General features: G+C 41.0%; 2 protein-coding genes across 2 annotated transcripts; one reads left to right on the forward strand and one right to left on the reverse strand.

Annotated features, from left to right (window-relative positions):
* Nucleotides 1-1,188: 1,188 nt before the first annotated feature.
* LOC127796504 (pleiotropic drug resistance protein 2-like) lies at nt 1,189-8,314 on the forward strand. The gene is made up of 20 exons (XM_052328665.1): nt 1,189-1,738; nt 1,820-1,940; nt 2,139-2,227; nt 2,308-2,392; nt 2,509-2,799; nt 2,885-2,975; nt 3,123-4,023; nt 4,183-4,343; nt 4,463-4,566; nt 4,649-4,814; nt 4,903-5,028; nt 5,217-5,350; nt 5,589-5,921; nt 6,076-6,366; nt 6,470-6,553; nt 6,701-6,834; nt 6,937-7,164; nt 7,250-7,421; nt 7,546-7,800; nt 7,905-8,314. The coding sequence occupies exons 1-20, from the start codon at nt 1,353-1,355 to the stop codon at nt 8,175-8,177; spliced, it is 4,425 nt and encodes a 1,474-aa protein (XP_052184625.1). The 5' UTR covers nt 1,189-1,352; the 3' UTR covers nt 8,178-8,314.
* Nucleotides 8,315-9,361: 1,047 nt separating this feature from the next.
* On the reverse strand, nt 9,362-10,979 carry LOC127797008 (beta-D-glucosyl crocetin beta-1,6-glucosyltransferase-like). The gene is made up of 2 exons (XM_052329399.1): nt 10,505-10,979; nt 9,362-10,413 (listed from the first exon to the last, which is right to left on the reverse strand). The coding sequence occupies exons 1-2, from the start codon at nt 10,977-10,979 to the stop codon at nt 9,362-9,364; spliced, it is 1,527 nt and encodes a 508-aa protein (XP_052185359.1).
* Between the last annotated feature and the right edge of the window lie 8,693 nt (nt 10,980-19,672).

Here is a 19,672-nt window from a genome sequence, read left to right on the forward strand (position 1 = left end):
GCATTTTAAAGACCAGCGCACATCCCCCCAAGTCAACATTACCTCTTGGAAATGTTCCTCAAGCTGCTGCTGACTGAGACATCGCTTTTAACTGGTATTGAAAGATTTCTTGTGGCCTTGGCTTAGATGGTAAGAACAGGATCTCCTAAAGTCAGATGGCTACTGTAGTTCTGGCAAGCATTCTTGTTCACTAGCATATCGAGAGGAATATATATGGTTTTGAGTTGATCAAAAATTCTTCCTCTACTTTTGATAGAAGAACAACTGAGGTTCACGGCAAGTATTCGCACCTCTGATAAGAAGTGCTGGTCTGCCAAAACTTATTGTTGGTTAGAAGGAAAACAACCAAGAAACAAAAGAATAAAGTTTGGCAACTAGATCACTATAACTGAAGATATGGATCTTTAGCAAATAAAAAGAAAGGAAAATGGTGGGTGTAGTACCTGAAGATAAAGAACGAAGTTTAGATTTCTTGCTAAGCAGGAAAGTAGAGAGGAAAACTCGAACTGCCATTGAACAGTGAGAAGATGGAAAAATTTGCCAAAGTGCTCTAGGCTGCACCTCCACTGGAAATTGAATTTGCATCTGCAGGACAGAAGTGTGGAGAGTAAAAGATGCAAAGAGGAATATATGGTTAGGCTCTGGAGAAGATGAGGTGAGAGGATGGTACCAGAAGAGCAAATATCAATGAGGTCATGAAGGCAGGCTGTCCACCAAAGTCCAAACTTAATGAATATTCCACATGAAAATGAAAGTATATTGGGTTTTGAATATGACAAAACTTGGAATTTCTCATACAAGCAATTGGAAGAGTCCTCAATAACTGTAATTCCCTTCTTTGTCACCATCTACATGCTTTGTAATCATCCCCTCCTATATATAGCATCAGAAATCTCCTCTACCCATATCTGGCAACCACAATTCAAGAACCAACCTTCCAGTTCCCAATTTTTTCTTTTCCTTCAAGTTGGAAAGCTACAGATTTGTATTAATTTCTCATCAATATTCTTTCACATGAATATCACTTCATTCAATCAGTTATACAAACCTGGTTGTAGATTCTTTAGTTAAGGTATGTTATGATGCATTTTCTTAAGCCTTTCTGTCTATTTTTTTCTTCATTTTCTTTCATCGTCTCTTTTATATGTTTTATACATCTATAAACAAGTGCTAGATTGCAGCTATGCTGCACTGGTAATACAATGGAAATAGAGGACTTGGCTTCCTGTGTTCTCCTCAGGTTCTGCATAGAAGCCACTGATACGATTTCTTGGGATTTACCAGGGTGACAGAGCCTTGAAGCAAAGCATAAAGGCTTGAGAGGGTGACTTTGAGTGAAAGAATCAGAAAAGATGGCGGTGACAGCACTGGCAGGTGATGACTTGGCAAGGTCGATGAGCAGGAGGATGAGTCTTTCGTCAGCCAGCAAGAGAGGTTGGGCCTCAGCAAGTGTTCGTGAGGCATTTACTTCATCTGGAGGGGACATTTTCCAGAGGAGTGGGAGAGAAAATGACGAGGAAGAGCTGAAGTGGGCAGCAATTGAGCGTCTTCCGACCTATGATCGGCTGAGGAAGGGAATTCTGAAGCAAGTTCTGGACAATGGGAGGATTTTCCATGCAGAGGTTGATGTTGCCAATCTTGGAGTGCAAGACAGGAAGAGTCTCATAGAGAGTGTAATGAAAGTTGTTGAAGATGATAATGAGAGCTTTCTTCAGCGGCTTCGAGATCGTACTGATAGGTGATCTTGCCTTCCATAATGTTTCAACTAATTGTCTCGTTAAAGTTTGAATTGTTTTCTGATTAAGTTTGGTCCTAACAGGGTTGGAATTGAAATCCCCAAGATTGAAGTCCGTTACGAGCACTTGTCGATTGAAGGAGATGCATATGTTGGAACCAGAGCACTTCCCACTCTGGTGAATGCTACAGTGAATATGATAGAGGTAACTGCTCCTATTTCTTCAATTTCTTGAGCATTTCAGTTTATGTTCTTCATCAAAAAATAAGTTTGAATTCTTTCATGTTACCGTTTTGGTAGTTTCTATCACCTCTTGGTAGAACTCTCGTGTAAGAAACCGAGTTCATCTTTTAGCATTTGTCAATTAGTTATTATTTTCAATTTAACTTGCTGCTGTGAATAGGGAATTCTTGGTTCTTTGAAACTTTTCCCTTCTAAGAAAAGGGTTGTCAAGATACTCCAAGATGTGAGTGGAAACGTCAAACCATCAAGGTATTATATATTATGTTCTAAAAAGATTGCTTGTTTATGTTCCCTTCTCATGTTCTTTTGACTAAATTTGGGAATTCCAGAATGACGCTTCTTCTTGGACCTCCGGCTTCTGGGAAAACGACATTGCTGAAGGCACTTGCTGGAAAGACTGACAAGGATTTAACGGTATGTAATCCTCAACTCCTTAAGCCTGGAAATTGCAGTTTTTGTTCTAGTGTTGGTAGCAAATAGTCATGTGAGATTAGATCCTAACTTTCTTTTCTGTAACTTATTGCGTATAGGTATCAGGAAAGATCTCTTACTGTGGTCGAGAAATGAATGAATTCTTTCCTCAGAGGACATCTGCTTATATTAGCCAGCATGATCTTCATCACGGCGAGCTCACTGTGAGAGAGACGATGGATTTCTCTGGGCGCTGCTTGGGAGTTGGGACCAGATATGAACTTCTAGCAGAGCTGCTGAGACGAGAAAAAGATTCTGGTATCAAACCAGATCCTGAGATAGATGCATTCATGAAAGCCACGGCAGTGGCTGGCCAAGAATCTAGTTTGGTAACAGACTATGTTCTCAAGGTCGGTTCCATCCATCTCTTGCCAGCTTTTGATCTTCATATATATGTATTTACATACCTAACTGTCATATATGGAAATGTCACAGATACTTGGATTAGATATCTGTGCCGATATTATGGTGGGTGATGAGATGACAAGGGGCATCTCTGGCGGCCAAAAGAAACGAGTCACAACTGGTATGTCAAAAACTCTTTATTTTAACAAATTGAGCTCCATTTTGCTTTCTTTTCTTTCAACTGTAAATTGAGTTCTGTGCTAAACATTTTGATTATGCCACAGGATGATAAATATTTTGTCTTTGTCTGTATTTGTGGGGGATGCAGGTGAAATGTTGGTTGGTCCGGCAAAAGTTTTCTTCATGGATGAAATTTCAACTGGCCTTGACAGTTCAACCACTTTTCAGATAGTAAGATGTATGAGGCAGATGGTTCATATCATGGATGTGACAATGATAATCTCTCTTCTGCAACCTGCCCCGGAAACCTACGATCTTTTTGATGATATTATCTTGCTGTCTGAGGGCCAAATTGTCTACCAGGGTCGAAGGGAGAATGTTCTTGAATTCTTCGAAAGTGTGGGATTCAAATGCCCCGAACGCAAAGGAGTTGCAGATTTTCTGCAGGAGGTCACTTCTAGAAAGGACCAGGAGCAGTACTGGTTCAGAAAGGGCAAAGCTTATCGATACATTTCAGTACCCGAGTTTGTGCAGCACTTCAACTCCTTCCACGTTGGGCAGAAGCTTTCTGATGAGCTTGGATCTCCTTATGACAGAAGTAAAGCCCATCCAGCTGCATTGGTGACTGACAAGTATGGTATTTCCAACAAGGATCTCTTCAAGGCTTGCTTGGCAAGGGAATGGTTGTTGATGAAACGCAACTCGTTTATATACATTTTCAAGACAACCCAGATTACAATCACTGCGATAATTGCCTTCACAGTCTTCTTTAGAACGCAGATGAAGCATGGGCAGCTAGACGATGGAACTAAATACTTTGGTGCACTCTTTTTCAGTCTCACTAACGTGATGTTCAATGGGATGGCTGAGCTTGCAATGACTATCTTTAGGCTTCCTGTGTTCTTTAAACAGAGAGATTCTTTGTTTTACCCTGCTTGGGCATTTGGCTTACCAATTTGTTTACTGAGGATCCCCATCTCAATTATGGAGTCAGCCATATGGATCATACTCACATACTATACGATCGGGTTTGCGCCTAGTCCCACTAGGTATCCGCCTTAACCATCAACGAGCGCTAATGTTTTCATGTTGAAGTATATGACATATCAAACTGCATGAATCCGAGTTGTCCTTCACTATCAATATCTGTACAATCTAGTTCATATCTGTACAACTAAAACGTTGATTTCGATGGAAATTTTCTTCAGGTTCTTCCGCCAATTCTTGGCATTCTTTGGTGTACATCAGATGGCTTTGTGCCTCTTCCGGTTCGTTGCAGTAATTGGAAGAACCCAAATTGTCGCACAGACAATTAGTACGTTTGCCACACTTATAATCTTTGTCCTGGGTGGATTCATAGTATCCAAAGGTTTGAACTCCTTACCTAAGCTTGTATATACTCTCACTATATCACCAAAAGTGCAAGGATTTTCACATTATAGTTTCATGTTTAAACATCATGACCAAATGCTCGACTTCCCCATGCAGATGATCTTGCACCATGGATGAAATGGGCCTACTATGCATCTCCCATGATGTATGGTCAAAATGCCATAGCCCTTGTAGAATTTCTTGATAAAAGATGGAGCACGGTAACCTCAATTCTCTTTTTCATTGTTTCATCTCTTCTTGCTGCGATCTCTGCTTACCGGTTCTGTTATGTTGCTCGTGTAGCCTAATACCAACCCAAGATTCACTGAATCAACAGTTGGGAAGGTTCTTCTTAGAACCAGGGGGATGTTCATGGATGACTATTGGTATTGGATCTGTGTTGCTGCGCTCTTTGGATTTGCCGTGCTCTTCAGTGTCCTCTTTGTTGTGGCACTCACATATTTGAAACGTAAGCTATAACCGCCCCTCCTCTTTTGTCTATGTTATCTAACCAGAAACTAGGCTTCAAATTTCCCTTTCCTGGTAATATAATGCAGCTGCAGGAGATTCTAAACACTCTATTGTGGACGAGGAAGATAAAAGCAAGAAGAAGAATCAGCCACTTTCCAACATGAAGGGTATCCCGGATAGGAGTTCTGTCTCTACAGCCCCATTGAATGCAGGTTTGAAATGATACATACTTTGGCTCTTTAGAACTATGGATTGTAAGTCTGCTGGATTTTTGAGCTGGGTGATGTTTCCATTTACTGTTTCTTACCTCGTAATTACTGATCCCTAGTATAATCACTAGACATATTAGACACCGAAGCGAATTTCCTTCCAACTGCCAAAACTGCCTGAATATTCACAGGGATTGATATGGCCGTGAGGAGCACTCCAGAGCAAACTACAGAGAATGTAATCAGTAAGCGAGGAATGGTTCTGCCCTTCCAACCCTTGTCACTTGCATTTGATCACGTGAACTACAACGTCGATATGCCTGCTGTAAGTAGTTGCAATACTAACAGAAAATTTTGCTTCACTAATTGCATAGATTTCTTAAAATCGCAGTTTTAGAGTTATACAATAGAAATGCGGTGTATGAGAAGAGACAGAAAGAAACTGCACTAAGATGATGTTCATTATATGACTGCAGATATTCAGATGAAGATTTTGATTATCAAAGATGAACTTGAATGGTATTTTCTTTGACAATGAAGTGAATGTATGGTTTGTTCAACAGGAAATGAAGAGCCAAGGAATTGAGGAGACTCGTCTCCAGCTATTGCGAGATGTCAGTGGTGCTTTCAGGCCGGGTGTTCTAACGGCACTAGTCGGGGTCAGTGGTGCTGGGAAGACCACCTTGATGGATGTGCTAGCAGGAAGGAAAACCGGCGGCTATATAGAGGGAAATATCAGCATTTCTGGTTACCCGAAAAACCAAGAAACGTTTGCCCGAGTCAGTGGATATTGTGAACAGAGTGACATCCATTCTCCAAACGTGACCGTATATGAATCTCTCTTGTACTCTGCTTGGCTCCGTCTTGCCAAGGATGTGAACAAAGAAACTCGAAAGGTATTTTCTAGCTTCGGCTCCCAAAGCTTCCTCTCACGAGCAGTTTAACCATCTTTAGTGACATGATAGCTCCAAGGAGACATGGTTTCAAAGAAAAGCTGAAGTCTTTAGCAAGGCTTTTATTTAATCCTTCTCATTTGTGCTTGTTCTGTAGATGTTTGTTGAGGAAGTGATGGATTTGGTTGAGCTGATCCCCTTGAGGGATTCTCTAGTTGGCCTCCCAGGAGTGAATGGTCTTTCAACCGAACAAAGAAAGAGGCTCACTATAGCCGTAGAATTGGTGGCAAATCCTTCTATCATCTTTATGGATGAACCAACATCAGGTCTTGATGCTAGAGCTGCTGCAATTGTGATGCGAACTGTCAGGAACACGGTGGACACTGGCCGAACTGTTGTCTGCACGATTCACCAACCAAGCATAGACATTTTTGAAGCTTTTGATGAGGTCTGCTTCGATGGCTAAGCCTTGTTTGTGTAAGCTTCCCATGGCCACAGAGGCCAACTCTGCTTCTTTCAGCTTCTGATCTTAACTATTTGTTTCCTTGCAGCTATTTTTGATGAAGAGAGGAGGTCAAGTCATTTATGCTGGACCTCTTGGTTGCCATTCAAACCTACTGATAGAATACTTTGAAGTGAGCACCGAGTCCCTTATTGGACTAGAACTTATGTTAAACATTCATTTCTCGGTCCAATGGCAAACAGGGCTTTAGTATTGTGATCTCTTCAGTTGTGGTAGCTCCTTAATGTGCTTACGAGTAATTATCTGTGATTACTTGCAGTCTATTCCGGGGGTTCCGAAGATCAAAGATGGTTACAATCCTGCCACATGGATGCTGGAGGTTAGCTCTTCTGCAGTTGAGAGTAAGCTTGATGTGGACTTTGCAGAAGAATACGCCAACTCTGATCTATATAGGTATGTTACCTATCGAAATGCATCTATATATGTCGTTTCTTGCTTCTTTCTGGTTCTTTTTTTTTTTGGATTTGAGTTTAAGATCCAGCTATCGACACTCAGGATGAACGAAAAACTTATCAAAGAGCTCAGCTCTCCTGCCCCGGGTTCCCAAGACCTGTTCTTCCCCACCAAATATTCTCAGTCTTTCATCACTCAATGCAAGGCTTGCTTCTGGAAACAGAACTGGTCCTACTGGAGGAACCCTCAATACAATGCCATCAGATTTTTCGTTACGATAGGCATTGGCGTGCTGTTTGGAGTCATTTTCTGGAATAAAGGCGGCCAAATGTGAGTAATGTCATCAAGGTTTTTAATAGACTTCTACTTCTTGACTGAATCCTTTCTTACCTTTAAAAATCATTATTCATGACAGTCACAAGGAACAGGATCTAATGAATTTGCTGGGAGCAATATATGCTGCTGTTTTCTTCCTCGGGGCCACGAACACCTGTACGGTGCAGCCTGTTGTGGCCATTGAGAGAACAGTCTTCTACAGGGAAAGAGCAGCGGGGATGTATTCGGCGATGCCATATGCATTTGCTCAGGTAACAGAAACCAAACAGCTCGGCTTTAAGCACCAAATCTTCCATAGCCTCATTACTCAATCCTGAGAGATGAGCTAACATTAGCAATGGTGATGGTTAATTTCCAATGCCTTGTGCCATGCAGGTGGCTATTGAGACCATCTACACCGCGATCCAAACTCTTCTCTACACACTCCTCCTCTACTCAATGATCGGGTTCTACTGGCAATTCGACAAGTTCTTGTGGTTCTACTACTACATCACTATGTGCTTCATCTACATGACATTGTATGGAATGATGGTTGTGGCTCTCACTCCCAACGTTCAGATCGCGTCCATTGCCATGTCCTTCTTCCTCAGCTTTTGGAACCTTTTCTCCGGCTTCCTCCTTCCCAGGACGGTACACACATCAACTATACCTGTCCAACCTTTTCTATTTACGCCCTTTATCTTATGTAAGACCCTTATAACTAACAGTACTCCAAAAATCTCACATCTTTGCAGCTGATTCCCGTGTGGTGGAGATGGTACTACTGGGCATCTCCAATAGCATGGACCATCTATGGCCTTCTGACATCTCAGCTGGGGGACAGACCGGATCATATCGTCATCCCCGAAAGGATCGACCCAATTCAAGTGAAGGATTACTTCAAGGAGTTCCTTGGATTCGATTATGACTTCCTTGGAGCTGTTGCAGCAGCTCATGTTGCCTGGGCACTCATCTTCTTCTTTGTCTTTGTGTATGCCATTAGGGTCCTTAACTTCCAGAGGAGATGAAGGAAACCTTAGAATAAATAATCATCTGATATTCTAAAACAGAAGCAGCTGTTTGTTTGTTCTTTTTACATTTTCACATATATGCGATTGATTGTAATTCTTAACATCATGATGTGTTATAAAAGAGCTGTTCTCTTTGGTTGGATCTTCATGGTTTTTTTTTTTTTCTGTAAAAATGAATTCATTTGATAAACCACAAAACATCTATATATAGTTTTTGTTACGGCATGCCTGATTATCACAAAGAAAACTAAATACAAAGGCAAAATATCAGTATCTAAACTACCAATATATAATGATACATTCCTTCTAATGTAAAGAATGTATGAAATATGTTGGAGAAAGTCTTCAAAATAATTACTATTGCAATTTTGAATGCACAATCTGCACTTGTTCTCATCTCGCTAAGCATCTTTTAACACGAATCTCAATATTATATGATGTAGACACCCGATTTTATAATATTTTTTTTTAACCTCATGCTTCAATATGGTTGTGTGGTGTAAATACGGAAAATGATAAAATCATATCTCTCAGGGATTTACAATTTAGATTAGAAAATTGAGTTGTAGCATGATATTGATTGATAGAATTAATGAGATATTGAATGAAAAAGTTAATTAGAGAAAATTACGCTTGCATCGAAATTAATTCAAACAAATTAAAAAATAATCAATTTGGAAAAGCAATTACATAAGAATTTAGAAAGAAATTAATTGAGAGAATTAGGTATGAGTAGCATTAATTAGGGAAGTTGATTAATATTTGAATTTAGAAAGAAACTGCCTTATTTTAATTAAGTATTCAAAATCTTTCCTTCTATAATATTAACAAAATTTCAAGGGTACCTATATATCTAATAAGGCTCACTTACCATCCAAATAGATCTAAATCTTTGATTAAGCTGAGAAGGCAAAAAGTTCAATAATGGGTTTATACCAAACTCTCAGTGTCCCCTATTTCCATAATTTTTGTACATGATGGGAATATAAACAGAAGTAAAATAAATTTAAAATGAGAATTAAAGTATATTCAAGTCTCATTACATCTTGGATTAATATTAATTAGCTTCTAACACATATAGAAGCCCATAGTTAGGTCAAAGACCAATTCAGTACCACAGTAGAAACAAAAAGAAGGAAGAATTGAAACAGTTAGAACATATGTATGTAACTTAGCCAACTTCACGATGATCTCATCTCAACTTCAATCTCCATATTCAAACCATCCTGTTGTTCCTTCCGATGAAAGGTGAAGATATTGGTGAGGTAATGCCACCAATCCCCAAAATACAATGCATCAAACCATGGATCTGTGTCCTTCTTCGTCTTCTTCTTCTGCTTCATCATCATCATCATGTTCTTATTGTTCTTCAAGCAAAGCTGCAACAATTCATCCACCAATCCATCCACCACCTCCTGTTCTTCCATTCTAATGGCATCTCCCAGTTCTATCTGCTTCTTCTTCACAGCCTCGCCGGTTTCCTTCTCCACCACCTCCTTGACCACTCTTGCTATCTCCTCCCTAAAAAGACTTCCATTTTCATCTCTCTTCACCTCGACGCCGGCGCCGACGTCCTGCAACAGCCGGGCGTTCACGGGCTGGTCGAGGTGCATGGGAATGGCGATGATCGGGACGCCATAGTGGATGCCCTCCATCATCGAGCTCCATCCACAGTGGCTCACAAACCCTCCTGTGTTGGGATGCTCCAAGATCTGAACTTGGGGAGCCCAGTTTTCGACAACCAGGCCTCTTCCTGAAACTTTCTCCAAAAACCCTTGTGGCAGGGCTTCTTCAACCCTACTTTTCACCCCCGCCGGAAACCTAATTACCCATATGAAGTTCACTCCACTGAGCTCTAATCCATGGGCCATCTCTTCCATCTCCGCTATTGTCAGAAAGTACTCGCTTCCGAAGGAAACAAACACTGTGGAGCTGTGTTCTCTCTTATCAAGCCATTGCAGGATGCTGGATCGATGCGGCTCGTTGGCAGAGGGTTGAAGAACCAGTGGACCAACAGGAACAATCTTCTTCTCAGATAGAACGGACAGATAGTCGATGTACTTCCCTTCAATCTTTCTGGAACTCTTGATCAAGATTATCCCGGACGACTGTTCCAGGCACTCCACGAATCGGTTCTTCTGGTTGTAGTAATTCTCCGAAGATTGCAGCAAATGATCAAGCTTCTCGTCCTCAAAATCATGGAGATGTATCTTTGGAAATGGGAATTCTTTCCCTGCGCTAGAACAAACACGGAACTCAAGATAATGAATCTAAGCATTCTCATGAGTTAACAAACATATTATTATATATAATCAAGAGTTCACCTGAATCCCTGTGACGGTGAAGCATTAGGGATGTCATCGTCGCGCTGGTGCTCACAAAAGCAACGGCGGGGATACCGAGCCGAGAAGCGACGGACGGCGCCCAGGGCTGAATGGTGTCGTAGAGGAGGAGGTCCGGTTTGAGGGCTTTCAATAAGTCGGAGAAGCCTTTTACCGACTGGTCGAAGGCCTTCTTGAGAGTGGGCATGAGATGGGGAGGGAGATTCTTGGTAGTGTGGCAGTTGGGAGGCAAGCCAGGAAGGGCTGGAACATGGAGCTCTATCAGCTGGATACAGCTTGAGACATGGCTGTCTGAGATTCTTCTCCGGATGCACCCGAGATTGTCGCGAGTTGAACACAAGTAAACCATGAAGTTTCTTCTGGAAAGGGTCTTGGCAAGCTCCAGAAATGGCGAGATGTGGCCGTGAGCCAGCCATGGAAACATCAAAACAGTTGTCTTTCTCTGCTCAAACTCCATCAAACTCTCTTTCTCTCTCTCTCTGTCACTCTTGCCTGTTAATGAGGGTTTATGGTTGATCAACGGCTATATATAGACAGTTGCATGGAATCAATAACGTTCATTCTACTCTGATTTACTCGATCTGTTTAAACAAGGGAAAGGATCAAGGCGAAGAAGGGAATCATGGGCAGCATATAGTGAAACTGACATCAACAGAGATTTTATTTCTTTTGTAACTGCTAATTAACTGTTTCAAAAGAGTTTGGAGAGAATCAAGTCCAAATAATTCATTAATATCTCTTATGTATGGGAAGTTCTTCAATCCGATTGCCTTTTCTTGCAATCAATAAACACCATTGAAGATTCAGTTTAAGTCAAGATACCTTTTTTCTTTTAAAAAAAAAATTGAGTTAAGTAACGATTAAAGCGAGAGAATTAACCATAGAATCATGAACATTATATAAACCAGATCCTAAAACGACCAAACCAAATCGAGATCAAAAGAAGCAAGATAAGATTGATGGGCATTCTTACTTTCTTTTATTTTGTTTTTTCATTGAAAAACCCTAGTTGGATTAGGGGTTTTTTTTTCCCTCTTTTTATGGGGCTAAATATGACAAGAAAAATGGTGGATTGATTACCACTAATTAAGGTAAATTTGAATAATCAAGGAAACGAATCTGCTCAAAGAAATCTCCAACTATATTATATAATTGCCTAATCTATCTCAATTATTCCCAAACCTTGCTTTGATTTGGTAATTTTTTATTTAAGTAAAAGTTTAATGCTTGAGCTAATATGAGGGATTGTCTTTGCCTCTTTGGTCCACTTATGTCTCCTCCCCTAGGTTGTAGTCTTTTCCTTTTTTAGGGTGACTAGCTATCCCTCGAGTCTCTGTACGCTTTGTTAGTATTGTTAGTTTTTTTTAATGCTTTTGTTCTTGTTTGGGGTAAGCCCTAACGATACTTGTGTATAATTTTTTTTATATATATATTATGAATTTTTTAGTTATAGAAAAAAAATATATATATATATATATATTCACACAAAAACACACACACACACAATAATTTGGTCCAAGATGCTGTACGGGCCGGCCCATGGGCCGTTATCATTGCCTATTCCAACGGGCCTAGAAGCAGTCCTAGGGTGCAATAAAATGGGTAAGCTTAACGTGGAGAGATTCCTGTGTTGTGAAAATAGTATTAATAAAGTAATATTTGGTGGTCGAATGTATTCCTTTACTTATTAATAGGGTGAGTATTTATTTATCGAAATGTTAAAATTAAAATAACTAAACTTATGTAAAAAATTAAACCAAACATACCGAACTAATATGAAAATCGAACAAATCAAAAATCAAATGAATATGAAAAAAAATTAAATCGATCAAAAAAATAAAAAAAATCTAAAATGAATGTTACTCGAGTTAAATGAATATTACTCGATTAATAACAATTTTTACTCTATTAATTTTGATAAGTAAATTTTAATTTAGAAATATTATTTGATTAAAAAGATTTATTACTAAGTAATATTACTCAATTAAAAAATTTCTCTTACTTGAGTAAAAATGGCATTTCGATCGATTTGGTTATTTTAATTTTTTTCAATATGAAAATCGAATGGAACCAAAATAGCCAAACTTAAAAATTGAATTGAATTGACTTTTAGCTTGAACCGCCAATTTTTGTTGATTCAGTTCGAGTATTTTGGTTATTTAAGTGTATAGTAAAGTGTTTGCTTAATATTTTTTTATTTTGTTATAGATATACAAAACGATAAAAAGAGGACACTAGCATTTACTATGCACTTAAATAATTATTTTAAACTAAAGTTTTATTTATTCTAATATAAAATATGTAAGCACTCTCGCTCGGATATCCTAACCACCCGGTCTATCCGAACGAGAGCGCCTACATAAGAGAAGAGAAACAAACACAAGACAAAAATACCCTGGCATATATATATACGAAAAATACAATAGCGGAAGCAAAACAATATACATGCACGCCTACAAGTACCATGCTGGAACAACAGTCAAGGAGTATATAAAAATATACAAACACATGTGCCAACGATAAAAGATACAAGGAACAACCAGGCACAGTCAAAAATGAGAGTCATAACTCTTAACAAAATATCAAAGAAAACGGGGGCAGCTAACTGTACACCCTACCGACACGGCTGGCTGCTAGGTAGCGCGGTCCTCGCCCTAGACTTAGCTTTACCCTCGCCTGGAATGATGGAAAGCAAGGTGAGTCGCAAGACTCAGTAAGTTTATATGAAAAGGAAGGCTGTAAATGAAACAGAAGAGGAGATCATCTCAAAAATAAACCCACATGTACACACAAGTCATGTGACGCAACAACGCAACAGTGCCGCATAATAAAACATGTACCGGTCATTGGGGCCCACATAAAACACCTGGCACCCAAGTCCCATACCAACCTGCCGTTGCCCTGAAAGGCAACATAAATCACCACAAACCTGTGCGCACTGTCCCGGGTCAGTACTCTCGTCACCCGTATCCCTGCCGGTACTCCCGACAATCGAGCCAAAGGCTCCCTCTGAACGGTACTCCCGTCCGAGAACTAATAACTACCAGTAACCATGCAATGCATATAAAATGCAAGGCGTAATGAGCATCAACGTGATACAAAGTGCCCATACATCCAGGCATCAGGCCATGTTCTGCCTAAATAGTAAATCACACGCGATGCATATGCCCGTGCTGGATGCAACCTGACCAATCTAAAATGTCCGTGATCAAGCATAACCAAATCATGATGATCCCATCATGCAGCCCGAACCCATGTGCATATCAAACCATGCAACAAAAATAAAATAATCAGGCATGCTATAATCACATAACGGTAGAGTAGGTCAGCAGTGCCTGACATCGGTCAGCGGTCAGTGACCAGGAGAGACCATCTAACGGCCTAAAATAGACCGTATAACAGTCACACCGTCACCATACAGCTAACTCTTGCCCCTACTGCCTAACCACTCTAGCCAATAAATAACCAAAAATCTAATAATAATACCCGACAGCTAAGAACCTAGCCCCGGGTAAGTACGACATCATTCCCATAGGCTTGGGGGTGATACAAACCCCCATAGGCAATCAACGAATAATACCCTCGAAACCAGGTTAATAAATTAAATTATTAATCATACCGTTTAAATTCCATAATTTATTAACAGCCAAATCCAATGAAGGGAGGTCAAATAAATTGACATTGAAAGAATCGACAATGAGGGTATAAAGAACTTGCCTTTCCGAAGATAGCCTTAAGCTCAATTTGACCAAACGCGGTCAAAGTTATACAAACTGCAATATTCCAATTATAGACAAAATTAATAAAATTGGGCTCCAAATAAAATTTCAACCGCAGAGATTATTAATTACTAGCTTAGGTACATACCTGGAATATTAATTTTGGGATTAAACAGAGTTTAATCCAATTTTTTTGAAGCCAAAATTCCTCAAATTCTCCCGCGAGCTGCTGTTCCTTTTCTGCTATTTTTCTTACTGATTTTCTACACAAAACACGCCCGAAATCGGGCTTTAATTGTGGCCAAAACGAGCAAAAGGGGGGCACCACGTGGCAGCACGCGGCTGGCCGCTGGAGAGGCCACCGCCTCTATCAAAACGACGTCGTTTTGACCTCTAGGGGCTGAATTAAATCAACCAAAATTCCCCCTCTCCCGTGCGCTTGCCTGGTTTTGATCTCTCGCCCGCAGCCTGGTCGCCCTCGCGCGCGACCGCTCGCGCCCGCATGCCTATTCAACCTATATAGGATTTAAGTTATATTTAAGGTGAATTTTTGGCTTTTCTGTGATTCACACCAGCACCCCTAACTTTCCATTAATTACACTAACACTCACTTAATTAATTACATTAACACTCGAAATTTCTAAAAATCCCACAATTAAATTTATTTTAATTTTTTTGTAATTCCAGAAATTCCTAAAATAATTAAATTAACCATCTTAATTACTTATTTCCTTAAAACGTCATAATTTAATTTTATTTAATCACCACAAATTATTTTAATATTTCTTTTAAATCAAATTATCTCAAAATTAATTTAATTTGCCATTTACGGGCGTTACAAATCCTTCCCCCCTTAAAAGAATTTCGTCCCCGAAATTCGTACCTGGCTAGGAAAATAATTGAGGATGAAGTCGCCTCATCTCCTCCTCTATCTCCCAAGTAGCCTCCTCAGGGGTATGTCGCTGTCACTGGACCTTCACATAGGGAATCGTACGGTTACGGAGCACTTTTTCTTTCTGATCCACAGTGCTAGCAGGCAACTCGGTATATAACGCATCCTCTTGCACCACGAGCGGATGGTAGTCAATTACATGCCCGGGATCTGCCACGTACTTGCGAAGCATAGAAACATGAAAGACATCATGTACGTGGGCTAACTGAGGGGGTAAAGCTAATCGATAAGCCAATGGTCCAACTCGCTCAAATATCTCAAACGGTCCCACATAGCGAGGACTCAACTTGCCAGATACTCCAAAGCGTCGAACACCCCTCATCGGCATAACCCGAAGAAAAACATAATCACCCACCTCAAACTCCAAATCTCGGCGTCGTCTGTCAGCATAACTCTTCTGACGGTCCTGAGCTGCCTTCATCCTAGCCCGAATCAACTGGATCTTCTCTGATGTCTGCTCTACCAACTCCGGTCCAAGCAATGCTCGCTCCCCAATCTCGGTCCAACAAAGCGGTGATCTACATGGTCGCCCGTACAACGCCTCAAATGGTGCCATCCCAATACTGGCCTGGAAGCTATTATTGTAGGCAAACTCCACTAGCGACAAATGGTCATCTCAGCTCCCATAGAAATCCAGTACACAGGCACAGAGCATGTCCTCCAAAGTCCGAATGGTCCGCTTCGACTGTCCGTCAGTCTGAGGATGGAAAGCTGTACTGAAAGTCAACTGGGTCCCCATAGCACTCTGCAACGCCTCCCAAAATCGTGAGGTAAATCTAGGATCCCTGTCTGACACAATGCTAGCTGGGACTCCGTACAGTCTCACCACCTCGTCAATGTATAACGTGGCCAGTCGATGAATAGGATAGGTCTTCTTGACAGGTAGAAAGTGCGCTGATTTGGTCAATCGATCGATAATCACCCATATCGAATCGAATCCCCGAATAGATCGTGGCAATCTTGAGACAAAATCCATAGTTATACGCTCCCACTTCCACTCCGGCACAAATAAAGGTCGTAGCAATCCCGCGGGCCTCTGGTGCTCAGCTTTGACTTGCTGGCACACTAAACATCGGGATACAAACTCTGCTACGCTCCTCTTCATGCCGCTCCACCAATATTGGCGCCGTAAGCCCTAATACATCTTCGTCGCCCCAGGGTGGATAGTATAGGGAGAACGATGAGCTTCCTCTAGGATCCTCTGCCTGATATCACTGTCACTCGGCACACAAATCCGCCCACGGAACAATAGCAAGCCATCATCCCTCTGGTTGTACCCCAATGGACCAAATCTCTCCATATCAGTCATAATCGCATCAAGCTCCACATCCTGTCGCTGTCGATCGCGAATCTGATCCTCAAGATCTGAATGGATACTCATGGCAGCACAATAGAGTGTAGGATTATCTGATGCCACTGAGATAGTAAGATCACTCATCTACTCCAATAAGAACCACTCCTGCACCATCATAGCTGCAGCTGATGCACCACGACGACTCAATGCATCTGCAACCACATTGGCTTTACCTGGATGATAGAGGATCTCGCAATCATAATCTTTAAGCAGCTCTAACCAACGACGTTGTCTCATATTGAGTTTCCTTTGTGAAAAGAGGTACTTAAGGCTCTTATGAAAAGAGGTACTTAAATCTGGACTCTCTCACCATAAAGATAATGCCTCCAAATCTTTAAGGCAAACACTACGGCCGCTAACTCCAGATCATGTGTAGGGTAATTCTCTTCGTGCCTCTTCAATTGTCTGGATGCATAGGCATTCACTCGGCCGTCCTGCATCAAAACACATCCCAACCCTGCATACGAGGCATCGCTATATACAGTAAATAACTCACCACACCTGGGTATCGTCAGTACTGGCGCCGAAATCAAACGCCGTTTCAACTCCTGGAAAGACCTCTCACAAGACTCGTCCCAAATAAATCTGACGCCTTTCCTCGTCAACTTCGTCATGGGTGATGCAAGCCGTGCAAAGCCTTCTATGAATCGTCAATAATAACCGGCAAGGCCAAAAAAACTCCGAATCTCCGTCACTGTCATCGATCTCGGCCAATCCATCACGGCTCTAGTCTTTTCTGGGTCTACTGAGATACCCTCACTTGAGACCACGTGTCCCAAGAATACCACTCTGGTTTGCCAAAACTCACATTTCGAAAACTTGGCATATAACTGCTCATCTCTAAGCTTCTGCAGAACCACGCTCAGATGCGCCTCGTGTATCTCAGTGCTCGGTGAGTAAATTAGGATGTCGTCAATGAAAACTATGACAAAAGAATCCAAGTATTCCTTGAATACTCTGTTCATCAGATCCATAAATACTACAGGTGCATTGGTCAGCCCAAATGGCATTACCACAAACTCGTAATGGCCGTAACGTGTACGAAATGCGGTCTTCGCAATATCCTCATCTCTGACTCGTACCTGATGATAACCTGACCGCAAGTCTATCTTGGAAAACACTGATGCACCACGCAATTGATCCAGTAAGTCATCCACATGGGGTAAGGGGTACTTATTCTTAATTGTTACCTGATTAAGCTGTCGGTAGTCTATACACAGTCGCATAAACCCGTATTTCTTACGCACAAATAATACTAGAGCCCCCCATGGCGATGTGCTCGGTCGAATAAACCCCCTCTCCAAAAGATCTTGCAACTGCACCTTAAGTTCCTTCAATTCATTGGCAGCCATACAGTAAGGAGTCTTGGAAATAGACTGCGTACTTGGTATCAGATCGACTGCAAAATCAATCTCCCGGTGCGGTGGTAGTTCCGACAACTCATCTGGGAACACATCTAGAAAGTCTCGCACCACAGGATAGGCAGCCAACTCCTTCTTCTCCCCAGCTATCACGGTCACAAACGCAAAATAGGCTTCACACCCACGTTGTATAAGCCTCTCGGCGTGCAAAACCGATATCATCGGCGTAGTCACCACTGGCTTCACACCCCGGTATGTAACAACTGGTCTCCCCGGGTGCTCAAATGAAATTACCTTCCGACGACAATCAACTTGAGTATAGTGCCGTGAGAGCCAATCCATACCCAACAGTAAATCAAAATCTTGGATCGCCAAAACAATAAGATCCCCTAAAAATACCTGGTCATGAATCCCTATCTCGCAATCCCTGACCATCTCACTCCCCAACAATACCATCCCTCCCGGTGTCGAAACAGATAAATCATATGGTAAGGGGGCACACGGGATTGGGATCTTATGCAACAAATGGGGTGCTATGAATGAGTGGGTAGAATCTGTATCAAATAAAGTGTAACATCCCAAAATTTGGGAATTAAATAAATGATTATTAATTTATTTGGGTATTTGGAGTATTAAAAAAAATATTTATTTATGTAATTTTGAGGAAGTAGGAAATTTAAATAAATTATTGGGAGTATTTATAAAAGGGTTAACTAAATTACTTTGGTAGAATTTTTGGAGAATTCGGGGTTTGAGTGTAATAAGAAGGAAAGTGAAGTTCGGGCCAATATGCAAATAATAGAAAATGTGGGAGCTGAAATGTAAATTTTGGAAATGGCGATAAGTCACCTTAAATTTAGTTAAATCTGTATATATGTATGAAGGTGAGTGCCAGCCGAGCGGTTATGCGTGCGCGTGTGCATGCGGGGGGACGCGGGATCGATTCTCGGCTGCGCGCGCTGGAGGAATTCTTTTGGATTTTTATCAGCCATAAAGCGCCAAAACGATGCCGTTTTGATTAGGCGGTGGGCAGCCCTTGGCTGCCACGTGGCGCGCGCTGGTGCATCCGCGCTGCCACTCTCCCACGCCCACTGTTTGCACGCTTTTTAAGGCCAAATTGGCCATTTTTTTCTACCGATTTTGCTGCCTTTTATGCTTCAAATTGAAGCAAAAAATTTGGATTAAATTGGAGCAGAGCAGAGAGCTCGGGAGAAGAAGAAAATGGCACGTAAAGGCTGGAAATCTTGAGGAAAATTGGGAGAAGTTGAGGATTTAGTCAAATTTCATTGCGGATTAATTACTCGGGTGAGTAAACAATTTTGTTCGATTAGAAATTATTTAAAAGTTTGATTTTAGTAATTTTGGATGATTATACTGTGTGCAAGAGTGGGCACTGTGTGCGTGAGAATTTATATTATTTTGTCTGTGAGAGTGGGTGTGTTGCTGTGAGAGTGTGTCGATATATATATATATATATATAAATATAAACGCAGTGAATCGGGTGGGTGCGTGAATAGCACTGTGTGTAAGTATATATATATATATATATATATGTGGAGGTGTGAGTTTTAGCGGCCATTTAGTTGTGGAGTGTGGGCATTAATTGAATTGGGCTTGATGGAATTAGACTTGATGAGGTGATAAGCAAAGGAGTGTTATATATGTATATAAATATATTATGGATGAGGTAGCAATGAGTTGTGGGGTGTCGCGAATGTAAGAGAATGGGTTTAATAATATATATAAGTGGAGTATATGTTTATT

Source organism: Diospyros lotus, chromosome 3, assembly GCF_014633365.1.
Source record: "Diospyros lotus cultivar Yz01 chromosome 3, ASM1463336v1, whole genome shotgun sequence".
Classification (NCBI taxonomy): Eukaryota; Viridiplantae; Streptophyta; class Magnoliopsida; order Ericales; family Ebenaceae; genus Diospyros; species Diospyros lotus.